We start from the raw sequence: 23323 nt of genomic DNA, 5'->3' as shown, positions 1-23323 counted from the left end.
AATGGTTATATCTCTTGTCCAATAATATAAATGCATAAACTGGGGCACCTGGGTGGCTCAGTCGGTTAAGCATCTGCCTTCAGCTCAGGTCAGGATCCCAGGTCCTGTGATCAAGTCCCGCATCAGGCTCCCTTCTCAGCGGGAGCATCTCCCTCTCTCCCACTCCCCCACTTGTGTTCTTTCTCTTGCTGTCTCTCTATTTCAAATAAATTAATAAAATCTTCAAAAAAACCCTGCATAAACTTAAAACCAATACAACCTTAGATTTAAGTCCAAAAGTTATCTGATTAAAAGATGATGTTTCCTGCACATCACTATAAGTATTTCTCTTCTGAACAAATAGTTAATTGTTGAAGATTTATGCTGGGCCATCAATTTTCTCCTTTTCCTTAGACTACATGGAGAGCAAATGAATTGGTATTTATATAATATCTTGAAGATAGATTATCAAACCAGGTAGTTCAGCTTTTACAGAAAGAGTCCATATTCTTTGTTTAGGTTTTTGGAGAAAACCATAGAAATTGGGGCATTAGTAAGTTAGAAGAAGGAAGAATGATGCTGACAGACTGGCCAGTTCAGGGCATTTTTTTTCTTTTAGTTCAGGGCAATGTTGAAGGCAAAATTGGAGCCTAAACACAGTAGAACTTAAGGGCTGATAAAATTATATTACAGATTGTGAAATTTATGTCTAATCTATCTGGCACCTAATGAGGTACTAGTACATTTTCCTGTCCACTCTTTTCTTAAAAACACATCTGTGTGCACATGTATAATCTTCTAATAAAATAGTTTTCCTGCAAACTCATATTCAGTCAGTCATCAAGTGCTATCACCTTCACCTCCCACATCAGTGGTTTAAAAAAAATTACTGAGGGCACCCGGGTAGCTCAGTTGCTTAAGCCACTGCCATCAACTCAGGTCATGATCCCAGAGTCTCAGGAGGTCATGATCCCAGAGTCTCAGGATCGAGTCCCACATCAGGCTCCCAGCTCCACAGGGAGTCTGCTTCTCCCTCTGACCTTCTCCCCTGTCATGCTCTCTCTTACTGTCTGTGTGTGTGTGTGTGTGTGTGTCTCTCTCTCTCTCTCTCAAATAAATAAATCTTTTTTAAAATATCACTATGAATTCAGTAATACTTGCATGTGAATTTGTCTTCTGTTAATCATGGCAGCATCTACAGATTTGAAAACAAATAGCTTTTGCAGGTGTGAAATCTGGTGTTTTTGGTCCAGTGCTTAATGTGTATATGGATTTGTGCTTCCTTTGGAGTTGGCGAGCATCCTGTAAACTAGGAATTATTCTTCCATTATATTCATTCCTGTTCCCACCTCTAACTCACCTGGGCTATACAATTAGCCTCCTAACTGGCCTGTTTGCTCACTAGTCTTCATGTTCTTAAGTCCACCTTCCACACTGCCATCTTTGACATGTAACTTCCACATTGTTTCCTTCCATAAAACCTTTGGCAGTAGTTCCCATCACCTTAGCACAGCTTATAAGACTTTGTGTAAATTGATTACTGTCTTTTTATTCAGCCTTATCCTTCGCTGCTTACCCTAGGAGTATCAAACTCTTAGTTTGAACCATATGAAGTTGCCATTTTTGTAGGTCAAAAACTGCTGAATACCAGCAAATTGATATGGTTCAGTCGTTGCAGTTTCATGCCTCGGCGTTTTTGCTTTTGTTCTTCTCCCTGCCTGAAAAATGTCACTGTTTATACAGTATCTACACTAATTAGAAGTCACTTTTGGGGAGTTGTTTCTGATCCTTTTGATTGCTCCCATTCTACCTGTGCTGCCCTCTCTTGTAGCACTACACACTGTGTTGTCATTGCCCATGTTTTCTTTGTCTCCAAGGACAGGGATCGCACCTTACATACCTTGGTATACATTCCCCTGTTCCAAGCACTAGCATATGGAAGGTAACCAGATGTTTGTTGACCAGAGTAGGTTGTAGTAGACATTTGGTTAGCCAGAGTTAGTGACTGAACTTTATTGCGATTAATTTTCTCTTTTAGCTGAAGAAAGCAGTAGTAGTGACAGTATGTGGTTAAGCAGAGAACAAACACTGCACACCCCAGTTATGATGCAGACACCACAACTCACCTCAACGATTATGAGAGAGCCCAAAAGATTACGACCTGAGGATAGCTTCATGAGTGTCTATCCCATGCAGACTGAACATCATCAAACTCCTCTGGATTATAAGTAAGTACATTTGATCATTTTCTGTATTATAACTTTATTAATTACATAGAAAAAAGTTAAGTTAAAAGAAGAATAAAATTCTCCTTGAAGCACGCAGGTAACATGGATGTTAGCTCAAAGACAACACGAGGAAGCAAGGCAACAGCAGGAGAGAGCAGCAGTGAGCTATGTTAAACTACGAACTAATCTTCAGCATGCCATGTAAGTGAGAGTGCCTTATTGTCTGAGTCTAGGAAGTTCACTAATTCATTTTAACATATTTTGATGTGTGCCTTGCCTAAAAATTTCAGCAGACTCTCTAGAGTTAGCTGAAATAATCAAGGAACTAAAATTTGGTCTTTCCAACAGAAGAAAACTTTGAAAGTTAAATATTCACCAGTTAGCTAAAGGACCAATCTTAGGTTGATCTGTTGGAAAAAGTTTAAATTTGAATCCTTGTTTATTTTGGTACACAGAATTATAGCTAAAAATCCCCTTTTGTTACATCTTAATTGATTCCCCAGCTTAGTTCAGGTCCTCATCCCTCATCTGAACCATTGTATTAGCTTTCTAACTTGTTTTCCTCCCTCAAATCTCCCATTTATCCTCTCACCACACTCCTCCCCTCACTCCCCACCACCACTCCATCATTCACACTGCCATCAAAAATGACAACTCTAGAATAAGAATCTGGTCATGTAACTCTTTGACATAAACCTTCCCATGGTCCCCATTGTCTACAGGATAAAGTCCAAACTATTTAGCTCATGGCATGCAAGATCCTTCAAAATATGACCCCTGCCTACATTTTAGTATCGTATCCCCCATTTCTTGGCAAGTGGTAAAATCGTTGTAAAAGAATAAGCTCAGGTGTCACCTTAAGTGAAGCTGTGGTCATCTATGCTCCCATTAACACTATGTATGTTCATATTTCTTGTAGCACTTACCACATTGTATTATTAATATTTGTTTATGAATTTATCCCTTTTCTAGACTGTGAGCTCCTTAAGGGCAGGGACCACCTTGTTGCCTGTTGGTGCTTGGCACATAAAAAGTGCTAAGTTAAATGTTCATTGAATGAATAAATGTCCAATGCAAAAAATTGTAGTTTGACTTTCAAATACTTTGTTTTTTACTGGAATCTGTATGAGACTTTTATGAATATTAGCTTTGGTCTAGGAGAGATGGCAGAAAAGCAGTCTTTCGGTGATTAGTACAAAAAAGGAAACATATGATTCTGATTATTTAAGTTTTGAGTTCAGAAGCTTTATATTTGTAACATAATGTAGCACATGTTTTAATACTGGGAGATAGTAATTGTTACCTTTTTAAAATTTATGTTTTATTTTGTTGGTTTTTAAATAATGAGAATTTCACCTATTTTTTTTAAAGAAATGATTATTTACCATATGTATGGTAACCTATTAAAATTTGCTTTAGTTATTTCTATACTGTTCTTATGAACCTCTACAGATAAAGTACACTCTATTAAATCTATAGATTTGGATCCTAACTTGTCTGATATGGTCATCATCTTTTTTATGACTTGGTTCTGTTCCTTCTTCTCTGTTTCTATGACCACATTTCCCTGTAATATATCCTTGTTTCATTCCGAATTCAACAAGCTAATTTTTAGCTTCCAGCCCATCACCAATTCAGCCATTCTGGAATTCTACCATACAGTTATTTGGTCCTTACCTCTCCCGTGAAAATTTTCTGCTAGTCCCTAAGATCTTCCATAGCATCTCATTATTCAGTACCATTTATCATTATTCTTTTGTTTGTAGTTTAATTCCCATTAGAGATAAACTTCCCGAGGTGACTGAAAGAGATTCTCCTATTTAAATAATTATTACCATAAGAGTCTTTTGGTTGTTGTGCCATAAGTGATTTTTGCCTGAAACTTTAAAAAAATTTTGTTTTACAATGATTTTTCTGTAATGGTATCTGCTCTATAACTGAAAATACTTCCAAGTATCTCTTTGTATTTTTATAGTTTCTATCACATATCTTCTACTCCAGATGAGATGCAGAATGGACTTCAGGTTTTCTGTAACATGGTCCACAAAGTACACATACTTCCTTCATTGTTGCCTCTACCAAATAGAGTAAAATTGCCATTTACTCTCCAGAACTTTTAGAAAACAGGGACCATTGTTAACATGTTTGTTCAGATTGTGTGGGTTAAACATCATGTCTTGGTATCTTTATATTATTTTTTTAAGAACTCAACATTGTGTTGTTTAAATTGTAAGTAATTTATTTTGATAGTGGCGAGAAGAGTTAAATGAATGAGAAAGAAGGCAGTATTGGGCAAACTGGGCAACTGGTTACCTTCAGTTTCACTATTACATTGACTTCCTTCATGCTGATCTGGGCTAATTTATGAACTTGAAATCTGAGTTTATGCCTTAAAATTATGTGATAACATTCAGCATTTATGGTGTTAAGTTTTTACTTTTACTTTTCCACATATATCTTAGTTTTGAGTTTCATAGGACACAGAATCCAAGTTTCATCCTAAGTGTTGCTCATTTCTACCTGAAGCAGAATTAATTTCTTCTTTCAGTAGTTTTTATAGCACTTGATACATACCTTTCTTGTGATATTTGTCACATTTTGTAACAATTATCTTTGTTTTCCCATAGTAGACTGTGAGCTCCTTGAGGGCAGGAACCATGTCTCACTTCCCTTTTTTTCCCCGTTCGTAGGACATAAAAGAAGCCTGGCGTATAGTAGGCACTGTGTGAATGAGTTAAGTGAGTGAGTACCTGGTACAAATTAGGTACCGAGTGAATGAGTGAATGATGGGTAAAACTAATATATATTAGTGAAAATATATGTATTCTGAAAATGTCATTTCTTTGGTCTCTGTTTTATATTTGTTTATTAATTTGTACCCTGCCTACTTCAAAAAGGATTTGAGGTATCTTGTCTGTTCCCATGTGGGAAATTCTCATTGAACTTTTATGTGGGATATCAGAACTGTCAAGCTAAATGTATTGAAGTAATGTAGAATAAAAGCTCCTAGCATTTTTAGACAAGTGAACATTGGGGTTTTGACATCATTGATGACATGATCAATGCCTAATCATTTTCCCTTACCTTTAATTTCATCATTTTCCATTACACTTCAATATAGAGAGCTACATAGTTGCTGCCAGTATATTAATAGTCACAACATTGGTTCAGATCTTGACTTTGTTTTTATATTTCTCTAGTCGGCGTGGTACAAGCCTAATGGAAGATGATGAAGAGCCGATTGTTGAAGATGTCATGATGTCCTCAGAAGGGAGGATTGAAGATCTTAACGAAGGAATGGATTTTGACACCATGGATATAGACTTGGTAAGAAACTTTAATAATTTCGGTCAGATTTTCGTTTAAGATCCTTTGGAAATTAAGTTGGAATTCAAGGAAATACCTGCCATGAAAAGTAAGTTTTGCAAAAAAGATTAAATAAAATAGTTGCCAGATATTTTGGTATATGAGAAGGGATTGAAGAGAGGGTAGGGTTGAAGAGGGTGTTAACTCTTAGTTTAAGATGGTAGATTTTCATATTAATTTAGGACTATATAAAGTATATATTTTGCTTTCTCTTATACGAGGTATCATATCCACCTTATTTTCCATTTATTTGCCATTATCAAAACAATACATGAGTAACTTGATATTACCATATTATTGAGACAAATTTCCATATTAAATATATATATGAATAAGGTTTTATCAGATACATGAAATGCTTCTGCATATTTCATCTTGCCACATATATCATTCAACTTAGTGAAGTAGGTTAGGAGGGTGAAGGATATTGAAACTTAAGACAGCCTGTCCACGGAGACAAAACTAAGAAGCAGCAGTAAAGCTGAGACTTAATATAAGCTAGGTCTTCTGATTGTACTTCATAGTGTACCTTGCTGTATTCTTCTTAAAAGGAAGAAATAATTAAATATGGCTTCTCTTCAGAGTAGTGTAATTGGCACCTTTAAAGGAAAATGAGAATGGCATTTTTAGAGTAAAATAAAAATGAGTTTTCTAGTTTTCATCTTTCAGAATAATTTCCTGTGAATGATTTGCTTTTTGTATTTTTATGCATTCTGTAGTTTTAATGTAAAGTATTTAAAATATTGTAAAGTATACTTGCATGGTTACATATGCCACATGAAGACTTAATAATTTTAATATTTTCAGCTGCTGTCTGGTTTATAGATAATAGCGATTGTCAACTCCCCCCCCCCTTTTTTTTTTCCTTAGCCACCATCAAAGAACAGACGAGAAAGAACAGAACTGAAACCTGATTTCTTTGATCCAGCTTCAATTATGGATGAATCAGTACGTTCAATTTAAATGTACCCCAGGATTGCAAAATCAAAAGTACAGGCAATCCCTAAATTTGAGATTGAAGAGCTGGGGCAGCACTTTGAGAGTGGTTAAAAACAATTGGACAGGAGAAAAGGAGTCAGGCAGCAGGAGGGCTTTCAGGAGGATGGGAGGGGTGATTCAGTGGAGATGACAGATTAAAAGTGCCTTTGAATCCCTGGCCAACTGGAACTTGAGTGTTATGTTAAGGAATTTGGACTTTTCCTGTAAGCTTGAGTTTGAATGAGGGAGTGGCATGATCAGAATTGTGTTTCAGAAAGATTTCCTTGGCATTTATGGATGGATAGGATGAATGAGAAATCATAATACGAAGACATGATAAAAAATAGAACTTGAATAAAGGTTTGATAATAAAGAGAAGGTAATTGAGATTACTGGTTATTATTAGGTATTGTCAGTTCTGTTTCTTAAGTACCTCTCCTGTCTGTTCCCACTGCTGTATTGTCCCTGACAATGCCTTGGTATAAATTGTCCTCAGTTTTTAATTGGCCTGTTGCAGTAGCCAGGCAGTGATGATTTTATTCATTTTGAGTACTGCCTAGCATAGTAGGCATTTAGATTTATTTGTTAGCCTGATCTTGCTGCTACAGCACTCCTTTAAAACTCTTTTGGGGTCATCTTTCTAAAATGCAGATCTGGTTCTGTCCCTCATAGTTTTAGGTCTTCCACTGATTTTTTCGCCATTACCATTAAGAAAAAATTGTGGGTTCTCAGTGTGGTGAACAAAGACTTTTGTGTTCTTGGTCCTTTGCCTGTTAATCTTGGCTTTTTCCTTATATGCATCTTGCTCTCCAACCATATCAAGTCTTAATGTTCCTCTTAGACATACTAAACTCTTTCATGACACCATCACTTTGAATAAGCTTTTCTCTCTGCCAGAATTGTCCCTTTCCTTTTCATCCTAGTGAATTCATCCTTTAATAATTCTGATACTCTCTGTAAACTTTTTGCTGACCCCTCCAGATAGATGCTTTATTCTTGGCTCTCATAACACATCGTGTACATTTTTATTTTGATAATTACCAGATCTGTGCAGTGAAATAGATACTACATTTTGCTCAGTAAGCTGAGTACCAGGCAGTGATGATTTTATTCATTTTGAGTTTTGCCTAGCATAATAGGTGTTTAGTTTTATTTGTCAAATGAATAAACCAGTTAAGTCCCCTTCCATCTCACTTTCTAGTGTCTACCTATTTCTGCTCCTTCCTCCTAACACCTGCTACCTTTGGTGACCGTCGGCTGAGGCTTGCCTCCCACGCCCCAATTTCTACTATTCTCTCCTTGCCCTTCCTCACCTCATAATCTGCTTTCAGATAGTTCTTCGAAAAATTTTGACAGACTAACTCACACCAACATATTCTGTTAATTATTTATTCTATAAATAATGTTTGAGTCAGAAGGCACTATTTCGTAGGATAGCAGGTGTAGGAATCTTTGGATAAGCCACCCTGAGATCCTGTAAGTAAGTGTTTCTCAGTCTCTGGATGTGCCCATGAATCATCTGGAGATCTTATTAAAGATTCTGCTTCAGTAAGTCTGGAGTGTGGCCTGAGATTCTGCATCTTAACAAGTGCTGTCAATTCTTATCTGCAGTCCATACTCTCAGTAGCATAAGTGATCTAGGCCTACTCATATAAGTCTATAGTTTACATGCATGTTGAAGTATATGGTTCCCTGATAATCTAGGAGTATGTATCTTCTGGTTCGTTAAAAAAAAAAGTGAAGGTCGTGACTGATGGGGAGTAAAAGAATCTTTTCAAGCAGCTATGATGGGATATATTAATTCGACAATTTATTGAGCTGGAATTTAGTGCTGAAATCAGTTCGGTGCTCTCCCTGCCCTGCAGGAGTTTGTATTCTAGTTCACCTTGACTGTCTCCTTGAAATGAAAGGATGGAAGCTAGTATGTGAGAGATTAATGTGCCTGATGCTGTGCTAGGCATGATTTAGTTGATCCTCTCAGCAACCTTGTGAGAAAGGATCTCACTTTTATACTCAAGCACACTTGGGACTGAAGAAGTGGTTCGTTGACTTGTTCAGTTTTACGAGTCTAGTGTCAGAATAGTAATTTGATCCAAGTTCCTTTTTTACTTAAAAATTTCATGCTGTCTCTGCTGTTGTACTTTCCAGAACTAAAATCAGACCTCATTTATAAGAAACACCAAGAAAAGTAATTTAGAAATCAAAATGATTAACTGTAGTCAGCATTGATAAGAACAGTTAGAGATCTCTTTATTTTTTCATGTGGTCACCTAAAGTCAGGAAAGCTTGAGGCATTTGTTTCCTTAGTCCCTTACTAGATGTGCAAAAAGGTGTTCTTCAGATTTCTAAAATAATGAAACAGCAGTGTAAATTGTGTATGTAAATTGTGTGTGTATTTTTGATAGCATTTAAGGAAAACTACAATCTGAGTGAGGCCAAAGATAGGAGCCTAATAATTACTTGTTATAGATTTTTTATGTTATGTTATAACTAAGATGATAGTAGTGTAGCTGCTTCTATTAAAATTAGGAAAATAAACACACGCATCTATTCCTGTAGTTTTATAGTATTACCACATGATGGCAGCAGTCACATAACTGAGTGCCAATAATCTTTGAAGGTTCGGGTATCTTTAGATCTCTTTGACCATATGTATGTACTTACTTTATATTTATTGGTTAATATATATTTAACTTAATACTAGTTTATTTTAAAATATATATCAGACTTTACCTATTGTCTCAACAGTAACTTAAGAAATAGAATGACGGACATTTTTAAATGTAAAAATCGTTTATCTTTAAGCAGTAGTCTACATCTGTTTTTACTCAAGCCTGTGATATGTGAGTCATCAAAACAATAACAAAATTGGGACTTAAATCCTTTTATACCCAGTTCTAAGATTCTCTAGTTCTAAGTGAAATAACCCAAAACATCCTAGTATAGATGCTCTAAGTTATTACTAAATCTAAATATACTTGGAACATGATATCCACATGATTCAGAAGTGGTAGTGTAAGAACTCCGAGCAGCTCAATTTTGGGTTACTACATATGCACAAGATAGTAGATTTATGTTTTAGTGAGTTTTATTTGGAAACAATATTGGTTTATTTGTGGCAATCTTCACTTTCTGCTTCTAGTGGGTCAGAATTGCCACAACACACTAAAGCTTGCTATTTATACTTTTTAAATATTTATACTTGCTATTTGTACTATTTATACATTTTAAAGCAGTCTTTACTTTCTGCTTCTAGTGGGTCAGTATTGCCACAACACACAAAAGCTTACTATTTATACTTTTTATACCTTATACTTTTTAACACCAGAAACAGGTGTAGTTTATTAGCACAGAAATTGTCATTGACGTCATTCTTCTATGTTGTGTTGCGATTCTCATATTAGAATTATCTGTCTTATAAACTTGGTGAAAGAAGGGGTTAGTCTAGTGGAGCTAATTTTATGTTCTAGTAGAAGAATCTACTTATAACCTAGTCTGTACAAAAAAACAGGAAAAAAAACTGTTGATATGATTTCTGGTTAGGCACTCTGAAAAGTTTATCTTCATGCCACACTCTACACTAAGAGTTGCCAGCTAAGATTATATCCTTTGATTCATCACCAGACTTTCCCTTACCCAGAGTCACAGAGTATTATGGCTAGAAGGGACCTTTAAACATCATCTAGGCTTCTTTGGTGGAAATATTTTCTAAGCATCTAATCTCTGACTCTAACCAAAAAGGGAGGCCCCTGCACTTTATTGGAGGGTAGGGGAGAACAAGGGGTGAGTAGTGGTGGTTTTGGTGAATGACAGGTAAGAAGTGGGGCACATTAATCCTCTCTGTTCTTATTACTGGGCATTCCAAACACTTTGCAACCTCCTTGTAATGAATTGTTAAGTAATCAGATAGATACTTGTTTCCTGGTCTGAAAATACTCACTTCCTTCAGATCAGAACAATTTCTGAGTTCTGTGACTTTTAGAGACCTCATTTACAAATAAAGGCGCTTTGCATTCCTAATCTTACTTAGCTCATTAACCTCTGGTTTTATAATCATTTTTTACTAGCTCATTATATTATTTTAAGATATTACTTAGCATAGTAAGTGCTAGAATTTTAGTTGAATAGCAGATAATTTTTAGATTTTATCCTTCTTTTACCAAAAGGAGTGGTATAAAAAGTCATCAGTATATGTTACTTTGCCCAGATTTCACCTTATTTAAATTCTTAAAATTTACAGTTCTCTTTATTCACTCAGGCTAGATTTTCTGAATTTTCTACATACTTGTATTGTTCTTGGATATTTTTGGTCTACATGTTCAAATGCCTTTTAAAAAGCTATACCCACTCCACAGGGTAGATGACCAAGTTTGCAAGACATTGTTAAGCTCTTTCCATTGACCCTGTGCCCGAAGTATATGTGAAAGAAGCACATACATTTGTTCATTCAACAAATGTTGAGTAGCTGGGTTTAGGGCATTATCTAGGCATCAGGAGTATGAATAAACATAAAAATGAGACATGGTCCCCGCTCTTAGTTGTATTTGTGAGGTAAGTAACATCTTGATTAGGCCTGATATTGTTACTTCATTATATATTCATGGTAATTTTAATTTTAGAATTATGTATCTGAAGGGAGGGGCATTTTTCAGAGTGGTTTTATTAACATTATTAAACTTCATGTTAACAAATATTAATGTAACATTTACAGATGCGTTTTACAAAGAAATGAATGATAATTTTAACAAGGATTTTTTTTTTCTCTTTCATTAGGTTCTTGGGGTGTCAATGTTTTAATACCAGTACTCAATTAAATCTGTGGTGAAGTCATTTTCTAAGTGGAAGAGGAAGTTTTAAAATAAAGTGTGGTAGATACAGTGAAATTCTGTACAGATTTTTCTCTAAGGAGAATATGACATGCTTATGCTTACCAAGATCAAGTGCATTGAGGGGCAGTTTTGTTTGCCTGAAAAAAGTAAAGGACAAGTAAACAGTTTGATGATAAGCTACAGTTTTTCTTAGAAAGTAAATATTTTATTTATGCGCTGTTAGTTGGCTTTTGAATCAATTATTTCATGCTTTTTTTAAAGAAAATATAACAATCTAAAGAGGCATTTGGTACAGACATGAATCCTCTCACATTTATTTACTGGGTGTACTAAGTAATGATGACCTCTGCTGGATTTCTGTTTACATCCAAGAAACAAAGTTAAGGATGAATTTATTCCCCTGCCCTGAAATTATAGGATAGAATTGTTTTTAGCATTCTAAATTTAAATGCTTAAAACATCAATCAACAAAGCTTTCTTTTAAATATTGTAATTGTGGAGAAAAGTAAACTTATAAGCAGAACTTTTACAATTTTTTCATCTAAAATGTATTTTAAGATATTTTTAAAATCCAAGAGCTTCTCTATACTTTTCAGAAATAATCCAGATGCAGTGAACTGCCAGAAGGTAACCAGTCTCAAACATGCTTATCCCATTATCAACCCTGAAAGTTTGCTTGTCCTTTAAGATAAAAATGTAATGTTGTGATATTCCTTCCAGTAGTGCCACTGTATTTTGTCTCCAAATAAAAGAAGCTTATTGTAGTATGTTTGCAGAAAAATTCTAAACAAAAATTATACAGCTTATTAGAGTGTGGGAATAGGGATCTAAATTTTAAATAAAATTATATATATATATAAATTGGTGCTGATTTTATAATTGCGCAGTTTGTTTAGTTTTTTCTTACTTTTAAATTCCAACTTAAAATTATGAGGTTTCAGAAATATATTGAAAGTTTAACAATGTTTAAAAATAGAAAAGCATGAGTGTTCATGCTTTAAAATGATTTTTAAATTTGTATTTTATATTGTTTTATCTATCTGTCTTTGCAAGCAGTCTTCAGGTTAAAGATACTTCTAACAGGTTACAGTACATTTCCTCTGTATGTAAATTAGATGGGATAATAGAATTCATAACCCATAATATTCTTTGAAAGCTAAGCTTTAAACTTCATTTTATGTCCTTTCACAAATAAATTAGTTTAAAACAGAAAGTGGCTACTTGCCATTTTGACATCAACTCATTTTGCGAAGCTTAGGCAGCTAGACATCGTTTAAAACAAAATATTAACTTATATTACATGTATATCTATCTTTTTGTCAGTCGTCTCTCAGTTCTTGAGGTATATTATTTTAATCATTCCATGCCTTAATATGCTTGCAATACGAGAATATCTTCAGATGGGTGAATACCAAAAGGCTTTCAGTTCTTAGAGTCAGAAATCAACAAGCATTGGGCTGTGGTAGCCAAAAACCATAGGTTAGCTAAAAGATCATGATACAATACAATTGTTTTATTAAATCATGGTTAATAACAAATGAAACGAGACTTGTCTAACAGATTTTCCATCTACGAATATTGTTATGTGCAAAAAGTACTGCCTATGTTGTTTTTCACACCACTGCATTTACTAGAACTGCTGAGAGGACTGTATATATGATTTTAAACCTAAGTTGATTTTTTTTTCCTCACTCTTGAAAGGAGTACTTCTTTGTGAAAGCAGTTCTTACAGCTTTGTTTTCAACCAGCTAAAAATGTTTTATATATTACTCTAACCTGTTGTCCTCCACATTCTATTGTCCTAATTGTACTGTTTTCTGATTTGTATTTATGTCTTGAGACAGTAACTTTTTGAATAAAAATAAACCTACAGCATGTTGTATGTTTTATCTTTTATAATTAAAGGAGGAGGGTGGCTATGAATGGTTTAGAAAACATATTTCTTATCACAGCTTTTAACGTGTTTGGGTGGGGATAATTTATAGAAAACATTGCCATTTTACATGTTTAATGAATCATGTATTTTTAAATGAGACTGAATCCCTAATTGGGCAGTCTTTAAAATAGAAGCCTGCAACCATTATTGCTCCAGTTTGTATCTGGCGTGGGTTAAAAACTCGTTAAAACGTCTGCATTGTTCATCCAGGATACATTTGAATGCCTGCTATGTTCTAGACATGTGTTAGAGATCTGACAGTGAACAAGATAGATAAGGTTCCTCCCTCACAGATCTAGTGGACTAAAAAATAAAATAATTAAACTTGTAAGGAGTGTTAAGAAAATTAACAGTGTGTGCTGAGCTAGAGAATGAGAGTGTGTGTGTGTGTGTGTGTGTGTGTGTGTGTGTGTGTGTGTGTAAAACCTCCCTTAGACAAGGGGCTCATGCTTGGAGGTGAGTGAAAGGCAACTTTTGGAAAAAGAACTTTCTAATTGACTTAAAAAAAAAACTATTCAACGTGTCAAGATTTACATTGTACTCTTAGAAAAGGCTTCATATCACTGTAAAACTAGCACATTGGTTAGTCTAGTTGTTACATCATATTATAATAAGACCAGTCTTCTGTCATTGGTGATTCCGAAGTAAGCATATTAAATGATAGTTAATAGCTGGGGGACTGTTTTAAGCAGTGTACATGCAGTAACTTATTAAACGTCATGACAGTAGGTGATACAAGTTGTTATTATCATCTCCCCATCTGCCACCCCACCACCTTTTTCTAAATGAGGAGGCAGTGAGGAAAATGAAGCACAAAGAAGTTAAAATCTCTTGGGCGAGGGATATATGGCTAGTGAGTGATGGGAGTTGACATTTAAGTTCAGAAAGTCTGGCTGCAGTAAGTCCCAAGAGGGATTGAAACTGATACATAAGGATAATAGATAATTGCATAAAGATAGAATGGCACATTATTCATTGTGCCATGGTGAGGAAATGGGGCATCTTTGTGGAATCCAGCTGGCTATAGAACTGAGTGGTGTGAAGCAACATTGTCCTTAATACGCTACCCAGTTGGCTTCTGTAGAGAGTATAAATTAAATCTGAGCCCTGAGCCCATGAATAGTTACCAGTTGATAGTCTTTAAAGTGACTGGGAAAGAAGAGAATAACCCAGAAGAGAGGTCTTCAATATCCTGCCTCAATAGCCTTCAATATCCTCCCTTACGGGAACTTAAAAGGATTCACATGAGTGAGTTCTAGGTCAGATAGATTGTTCTAGTAGTTGTAATGACTCAGCCAAAGAAAAAGAGCCAATGAAGTACAAGGCCTTTGTTTATGAGAAAACTAGGTGATGAAGTTCACTATCACTTCAGCAGGTCTCAGCTGTCTACTATGTACGTGGCCTCGTGTTGCTAAGCAAAGACCAATAAGACAGACTTAAGTTTTTTATGGTTCTGGGGGATTGGGATGTAGATGCAAAACTAACAAAATGAAGTACAGTCAATGTTTTTATTGGGTGTTCTGGGACCCCAGAAGAGGGTGGCACTAACTGGGTGTGCTCTGGGAGAAGTGTTCCTGTAAGGTGGTCACTTTAGGTTTCGTTTCCCCAGCATTTTATTATGTCGGTTTTCACACAGCAATGCTGAATTTTACAGTGAATTTGCTTTACCACATACCCATCTATCAATAGGTCTCATTTTTAGAGTTTATTTCAAAGTAGAGGCCTCTGGGTGGCTCAGTCAGTTAAGCATCCCGACTTCTTGATTTCAGCTCAGGTCTTGATCTGAGGGTTGTGAGTTCAAGCCTTGTGTTGGGCTTCACACTGGGTGTGGAACCTACTTAAATTTTTTTTTATTTCAAAATTGCAAACATGGGTCCACCATTTAAGTATTTAGTGTGCCTGTCATAGTAAGGAGTTAAATACTTGTTTACCACTTTTTCTTTTGATGTGTAATTCATACGTGATGAAATACTATGCATACATATTTGCCAAGTTTTAATAAATGCTTAACAGCTGTTTAACCCAAATCCCTATCAAAGGTAATGAACATTACCATCAATCCAGGAAGTTCCTCTATGTTCTTTACCAATCAATCCCTGCTTCCATCCCTTCTAGAGGCAACAACTGTTTTCTTTCCACCATAGATCAAATTTGGTTATTCTAGAACTTGATATAAATGGAGTTACACAATATGTATTTTTTTGCAAAGTTTATGTTTTTGAGATTTATCCATGTTGTCTGTGTCTGCAGTTTATGTATTCAGTAGTTGATGGACATCTGGATTGTTCCACCTTTTGGCTCTAGGAATAAAGCTACTACTTGAGTTGAATTTTAAAAGCTGAGAAGTGGGCTAGGTGAAAGGTATAACCAAGGCTGAGAATTCCAGGCAAGGGCCACAGCATAAACAACTGTCATGGATGTAAGAACTATTCAGTAACTGTTCAGGGTGGATGGGGCAAAACTGGAAGATAGTTGGCCATCTACCTCCTTACATCAGCTTTAAAAAATGAAAAAGTGTGTTCACAACTTGGCACCTTTGGTAATTGAAGTGTTACATGCAATATCCTTAGAATTGGCAAATGTCCATAGTCATAGTAGGGTACATTTATGAGTTATAATAAATTGATTGGTTTACTAAAATGGATCTTTGAGTCACATTGGGCTTATTCTACCATTGAGAAATACAGTACTTTTCCTACAATTCACCAGTTGTGTGGTTGTATTAAAAATGAGTTGTAAATTCTTGAAAAGTAGGTTGCTCAATTGAAGTCAGTTTTGGGGCTGATAGTGCAAGCATGAAAGGTCAACAGGGCACCTGGGTGGCTCATTTGTGTAAGCATCCGACTTCGTTTTGGCTCAGGAGGTAAGGTTGAGCCCTGCATTGCATTGCGCTCAGTGCTGGGTGTGGAGCCTGCTTAAGATTCTCTTCCTTTCCCTGTGCCCCTCAGTCCCCTCCCTGTGCACTTGCTTGCTCCTAAAAAAAAAAAGTCAGCTACAGTAAGTTTACTTATTTTTGAATTTATCTTATTTACCCTCTGCCATCTTAGGCATGAGAAGTATATTCTAAAGAATCTTTGGTAAGCTAGTTTTTAAATAATTTCACAGTACTTGTAGCGAAATTGTAAGTAATTTTGAAGAAATATCCAGTATTTGTTGGGTGTTAACTGTGTGCTGAACACTTCAAAGTACTTCACCGATAGTTAATTCTTGCTCTGAATTTATAGTTAATAGTATACACATTTTACAGATTAAGATACTGATGCCCATGTTAAATCAACTTGCCTAAGTGTACGTAACTCATAAGTGATGGAGCCTTGATCTGAACCCACGTCATCTGACTTCACAGTCCATGCTTTTAACCACCTCCCTTCATCTTTGTGCTAGTAAATGTACCGACTTACTTGCCTCTAGTATTACATACTACGTTTCCTTTTTGTAGGTGGATAAGCTGTTGCTGTATATGAGACACTGGATTCCCCTTCTTGCCTCCCCTGCATTATTAATTTTCCCCTCAATCATTCCTAGCAACATAAAAACATCTTTCATCCTTAGAACTAGGGGGAAAAACATTCCCCTGACTAAACCTCTCCCTCTAGCCACTGCTCTGTTTCTCTCCCTTTGCTGCCTGGATTCCTCTCTTTGCCATCCTTTCTTGTATATACGCTCCAATCTGGCCTTCATTCCTACCACTCCATCAAAACACTTCAGTGTTCCAATGACCTGCATTTTGCCAATTTTTCTTACCAGTATTATTCTCTCTAACCTATCTGTAGAACTAGTTTTGTCCTCCAAATCACAGTTTTTCCCTCTGCCCCATGCTAACCCATGGATGGCAGGTTGAATGTTGCGCCCTTTTGGTGGAGTTCTGGGGATGCCCTTTTTCCAGCTGCCATCACAGGGAACCAACAGAAGGGTGTTCCCATGGGGCTTTCCCAAAGCCTGCACAAGAGTAACTGAACTTGTAACTGTGCTAACCTCCATGGCTGTCAGAGTCTGGCTTATGCCACATGGAAATTGCCTAGTAATTTCCTGGCTTCCTGTGTTAGTGGAACAACCAATTTCATCATCTTCCCCTCCTTTGCAAATGGTTTTGGTAGTGAGTTGAGAAGATTGGATGGGGTGTTAAAATTAAGCTTGGAGCAGAGCATGGCATTCAATTTAATGCCTGCCAAAACCTGTTTGGGTCAGATTCACAGTTTCTGACTCTAAATCTCTTGGGTCCTTTGTACCAAGTCTTGGTGTAAGTATAGACACATTTTAACCAGCCCTTCCATAGCGTTTAAAGGTTTATCCGACATGTTCTCGGGATTTTAGCACCTTCAAAGTCCTTTTATTCAGAATTGCATGCTTTGAGAGCCTCAGAGCCTCTGTATGCAGAAGGCTAAGCTGTTGTAAGAGGAGACTTCATAACGATTCCGTGACTTAATACATTTATTTATTTCTCCTTCTGATAGCAATTCAGGTCGGCTCTTCCAAATTGGCAGGTACCTTTTCTCTGCATAGTTGTTGAGAAACACTGGCTAATGGGGAGCAGCTCTGCCATCTTTAACACCTGTCTCCCAGAGTCGTTCGTCCTCACCATTCTAGCCCACTGGAGGTGGCCAAAGATCATGGAGGAGTGTGTTTGGGAGGTTTTCATGGGCCAGGCCTGAAAGTGGTATCTATCACTTTTGTTCACATTCCTTTGAAGTGAATTCAGTTATATGGCTACATCTAACTTTGCAGGGGTTTGGGGGAATGTACCTTAGTCATATGCCCAGGGCAAAGGAAAGAACTCATTCTCGCAGACCACTGGCCGTCTCTCCCTCAGTCTTTTCCCTTTTGCCATCCCCGTATATCCATCCTGCCATTCTTAGGACATACTTGAAGTCCTTAGGACATACCTAACGTCCTATCCCAGTTACTACATGCAGCTCCAAGTCCAGTCTTCTCCATCAGGTCCAAATACTGACAGATACCCTCTGACACCCAGTATAGAAATGTGAAGCATGGACTGAATGACTACAGGGACTCACATTCAGAAAACAGAAGGATGGGAAATGTAGCAGTCACTTGGTTCATAGGAAACCAGCTAGACAGAAATTGTGAAGACTTCTGGTTCTGTTCTCTGGATGGGGTTTCCTTTTCTTTTGTCTTCCTTATCCTCCTCCTGGCAGTTTTTTCTTGTCCATTATCCATGGCCACCCATGGGCAATGACAAATAGTTTATTTTGTTTGGAAGCATTCTCCTCTTGCAGGTACTTGATCTGTATTAGTTGATGTAGACTACACTGCTGTTACAAGACCTGACAATGGCTTATATACAGTTGCTTACATAAGAGAGGCTTTTCTCTGCCCTTCTGCAGTCCAAGGTAGCTGATCTAGGTTAGGGTGTTGCTCCTCTTCTCTGGTATTCTGGGCTGACAGTGGAAAGTTCTGTCATTTTTTACAACTATTTTGTTTAGGAGGCATATCACTTAATAGAGTCCAATATTTATAGGTTTTTTTGCCTATGTTTTATATATTACATTTACTTATTTTGAAATAATGTCAGACTTCTAGAAACGTTGCAAGAATTAGTACATAGAAGTCTTGTAAACCATGTGTCCATATTTTTAAGTGTTAACATTTTACCATATTTTATCATTCTCTTTCAATATGCACACATTTTTTTCCTGAAAGGTTTAATAATGCTGTGGACACTATGCCCTGTTAGCTCTAAGTAATATGTATTTCCTAAAATACCAAGGATATTCACTTACATAACCACAGTACAATTAACAAAATCAAGAAACTAACATTGACACAACACTATCATTTAATCTGCAGATTTTATTTAAAAATTTCCTAGTGTCCAATTAATGTTCTTTATATCAAGAGAATAAAAATATCTAGTCCAAGAAATAATTCGTGATGACATATTACATGTAATTATCATGTCTCTTCAGTCTCTGTTAATCCAGAAATATCGCCAGTCTTTGTCTTTTATAACATGGACATATTTGAAGAGTACAGGCCAGTTGTTTTATGGAATGTCCCTCAGTTTGGGCTTGTCTAATATTTCCTCATGATTAGATAGACTTGGGCTTACCCACTTTTAGGAGGAGTACTACAGAAATAATGTGTTCTCAGTGCATCGTATCAGGAGGCACATGATGTTGATTTGTCCCTGTACTGGTGATTTAACTTCGATTACTTGGTTGAGATGATGCTGGGTTTCTCCACTGTGAAGTTGCTATTTTTTTTGCCTTGTATTTAATAAGTACTTTGTGGGGAGATACTTTGAGTCCATGTAAATACTCTATAACTCATCAACTTTCTTGTCTTAATCAGTTATTACTATTTATTTATATCAGTATGGACTCAGCAATATTTATTTTAATCTATGGTTATAATTCATTAATAGTATTTCGTTGATCAATTTGTCCCAGATTTGGCCAATGGGAGTCCTTTCAAACTGGCTCCTGTGTCTTATGTTCTCTTTCTTCCTTTCTTTCAAGATTTATTCATTTATGTTAGAAAGAGCACAAGCGGGAGGGGTAGAGGTAGAGGAAGAGATTATCTCAAACAGACTTTGCACTTAGCACAGAGCTGGCTGCAAGGCTAAGTGACAGGACCCCGAAATCATGACCCAAGCCCAAACCAAGAGTCAAATGCCCAAGTGACTGCACCACTCAGGCTCCCCTCCTCTTTTTTTTTTCAAGTTTTTGTTTATCTTTTGATATGTTCTCATAATTCTTTGATTGTTTCATTACTTTCTGATACCACAAGATATTCCAGGCTCCTTTTGTATTCCCCTGCTCACCCTTGGAATCAGCCATTTTTCCAAGCAGCCCCAGTTCCTTTTATTGGAGAATGGTCTTTAGAAACCAGAATATAGGATCTACACGTGTTCATTGGTACTGAGTTGTGATTGCTTCTAGAGGCCATCTTAGATGACAGAGTTGGGAAATACCCATCCATATACACATACATATGCACACTTCTCCATATCACGCTCCCTGGGAGCCTTCTGCCCCTCCCTGGCTTGTGTTCTCTCTGTCAAATAAATAAATAAAATCTTTTTTTTAAAGAAAGCTTTAAAACAAACAAGTAAATCAAATGGTAAATGCCTGTGTATTTAGGTTAAATATTGCCAAATTCTCTTCCTAAGGTTTGTATCTATTCGCATTCACCACCATATGGTACTGAATATACAAGTGCCTATTTCTCCAAAGCTTCACCAACTGTCTTGTCTTTTTTTTTTTAAGATTTTATTTATTTGTCAGAGAGAGAGAGCACACAACCTGGGGAGCAGTAGGCAGAGGGAGAAGCAGGCTCCCCACTGAGCAGGGAGCCTGACACAGGACTTGATTCCAGGATGCTGGGATCATGACCTGAGTTGAAGGCAGACGCTTAACTGACTGAGCCACCCAGGTGCTCCTATCTTGTCTTACTTTTTAAATTTTGACAATCTGATCGCTGAGAAATGGTATCTCAGTGTAATTTCAGTTTGCATTTTTTTAAACTTTATTTTAGAGAGAGTGCGAGCACATAAGTGGGGGGAGGGGCAAAGAGAGAGGGAATGAATCCCAAGCAGACTCCCTGCTGAGCACAGAGCCCCACTCGGGGCTGGATCCCATGACCCAAAGATTATGACCTGAGCTGAAATCAAGTGTCAGAAGACTAACCAACTGAGCCATCCAGCGACCCCATCAATTTGCATTCCTTTTATGGAAGTGCAGTTGAATATTTTTATTGTTTAAGTGCCCTTTTTACATCTTTTATTGTGAATTGTCTTACGTCTTTTGTTTATGTATTATCAGGCTTGTTTGTGTTTTACACTTAATTTTATTTTTATTTATTTACTTATTTTAAAAAGATTTTATTTATTTATTTGAGAGAGAGACTGAGTGTGAGCATGAGCAGGCGGGGCAGAGGGGCAGAGAGAGAGAAATGGACTCCCCACTGAGCAGGGAGCTTGACACAGGACTTGATTCCAGGACCCTGGGATCATGACCCAAGCCAAAGGCAGATGCTTAACTGACTGAGCTACCCAGGTGCCCCATGTTTTCCACTCAATTTTATTTTATTTTATTTTTTAAATGTCTTTTTTTTTTTAAAGATTTTATTTATTTATTTGACAGAGAAAGATCACAAGTAGGCAGAGAGGCAGGCAGAGAGAGAGAGGAGGAAGCAGGCTCCCTGCCGAGCAGAGAGCCCGATGCGGGACTCGATCCCAGGACCCTGAGATCATGACCCGAGCCGAAGGCAGCGGCTTAACCCACTGAGCCACCCAGGCGCCCCTTATTTTATTTTTTAAAGATGTATTTATTTATCTATTTGGCAGAGAGAGATCACAAGTAGGCAGAGAGGCAGGCAGAGAGAGATGGAGAAGCAGGCTCCCTGCAGAGCAGAGAGTCTGATGTGGGGCTTGATCCCAGAATCCTGGGATCATGACCTGAGCCGAAGGCAGAGGCTTTGACCCACTGAGCCACCCAGGCGCCCCTTCCACTCAATTTTAAAGAGTTCCTTAGATTTTAAAATCATTTGTCCTTTATCTAGGATACATGTTGCAAATATTTTCTCCCAGTTTGTCATTTGTCTTTTTTTTTTTTTTAATGAGCTTTATGCCCAACATGGGGCTTGAACACATGACCCTGAGATCAAGAGTGGCATGCTCGGGGCACCTGAGTGGCTCAGTGGGTTAAGCCTCTGCCTTTAGCTTACGTCATGATCCCAAGGTCCCGGGATTGAGCCCCTCATCAGGCTCTCTGCTCAGCTGGAAGCCGGCTTCCCCCTCTCTCTGTCCCTGCCTGCCTCTCTGCCTGCTTGCGATCTCTCTCTCTCTGTCAAAAAAAAAAAAAAGAGTGGCATGCTCTACCGAGTCAGTCAGGCACTTTTGTCATTTGTCTTTGACTTTGTTTATGAGACTAACTGATATTTTGGCCATGCAAAAGTTCTTACAATTTATATGTGGTCAAATGTATCAATCTTTTTTTGCATCTGGATTTTGAGTCATAGTTAAAACCATTCTCTACACCCAGCATATATAGGAATTCACAATATTCTTCCAGGACGTACATGGTTCATTGTATTTATTCAGCTCTCTGATCCATTTGAGATTTATTCTTGTGTGTGGTGTGAGGTATGACTCTTATTTTATTTTATCTTTCCTTTAATGGCTATCCTGCACTATCTATTAAAAGTTCATCTTTGCCCTAGTGATTTTATTTTACTTTACTTTTCCCTAGTGCTTTTGGATGCCAGTTTTGTCATACACTAAGTTTCTCTGTGTACTTGGTTTATATTTTTGGACTTCCTATTCTGTTTCACCAGTCTGTCTATTTATGTGAGCAGTACCACACTGTTTTATTTATAAAGGCTTTATAGTATGCTTTAACATCCCAAACGTGGTTTCCTTTTTGGTGTTTTCCTAGCTATTGTTGCATGCTTATTTTTCCCTATAGATAGTATCAATTTGTCTAGTTCCATATAAAATTTTTGTTTTTTTAATTGGGTTTGTGGTATATTTAAAAACAAACTTGAGGATAACTAATATTTTCATGGTGCTAAAGTTATTCTATTCAAGAACAGGTACTATTGGGACGTCTGGGTGGCTCAGTCAGTTAAGTGTCTGCCTTCAGCTCAGGTTGTGATCCCGGGGTCCTGGGATGGAGTCCTGCATCAGTCTCCCTGCTCAGCGGAGAGCCTATTTATCCCTCTCCCGCTGCTTGTCACTCCCCCTTCTCTCTCTCTCTCTCTCTCTCTGACAAATAAATAAAATCTTAAAAAAAAAAAAAAGAACAGGCACTATCTTTCCATTTGTTCAACTCTACTTTGTGTCTTTCAGGAGTGTTTGAAATTTCCATCACAGAGGATTGGCACATTTCTTATTAGGTCTGTTTCTAAGTACTTTATCTTTGTTATTACAATTTGAATGGAATTTTTCTCTACCATTATCTTCTCTGATTATTTCTTGCATATATGAAGGCTATTGATTTCTGTATCTTAATTTTATATTTTGATTTCTTCCTGGATAAGATGGT

General features: G+C 37.0%; 1 protein-coding gene across 5 annotated transcripts in view; it reads left to right on the top strand.

Annotated features, from left to right (window-relative positions):
* The window catches only part of STAG2 (stromal antigen 2), a 143216-nt gene extending 129961 nt beyond the window's left edge, over window positions 1–13255 (top strand). For 4 of the 5 annotated variants that reach the window (XM_044235378.1, XM_044235380.1, XM_044235379.1 and 1 more), the window contains exons 30-34: window positions 2018–2207; window positions 2298–2408; window positions 5408–5534; window positions 6444–6521; window positions 11325–13255. In XM_044235378.1, coding sequence (XP_044091313.1) covers window positions 2018–2207; window positions 2298–2408; window positions 5408–5534; window positions 6444–6521; window positions 11325–11348 — 530 coding nt within the window. In that variant the 3' untranslated portion in view covers window positions 11349–13255. The remainder of the gene's footprint in view (window positions 1–2017; window positions 2208–2297; window positions 2409–5407; window positions 5535–6443; window positions 6522–11324) is intronic. The other variant, XM_044235382.1, reaches the window with a different exon arrangement.
* Window positions 13256–23323: the final 10068 nt, after the last annotated feature.

This window comes from Neovison vison, chromosome X (assembly GCF_020171115.1).
Source record: "Neovison vison isolate M4711 chromosome X, ASM_NN_V1, whole genome shotgun sequence".
NCBI classification, from domain to species: Eukaryota; Metazoa; Chordata; class Mammalia; order Carnivora; family Mustelidae; genus Neogale; species Neogale vison.
This window is presented reverse-complemented; position numbering and strand designations above follow the sequence as displayed.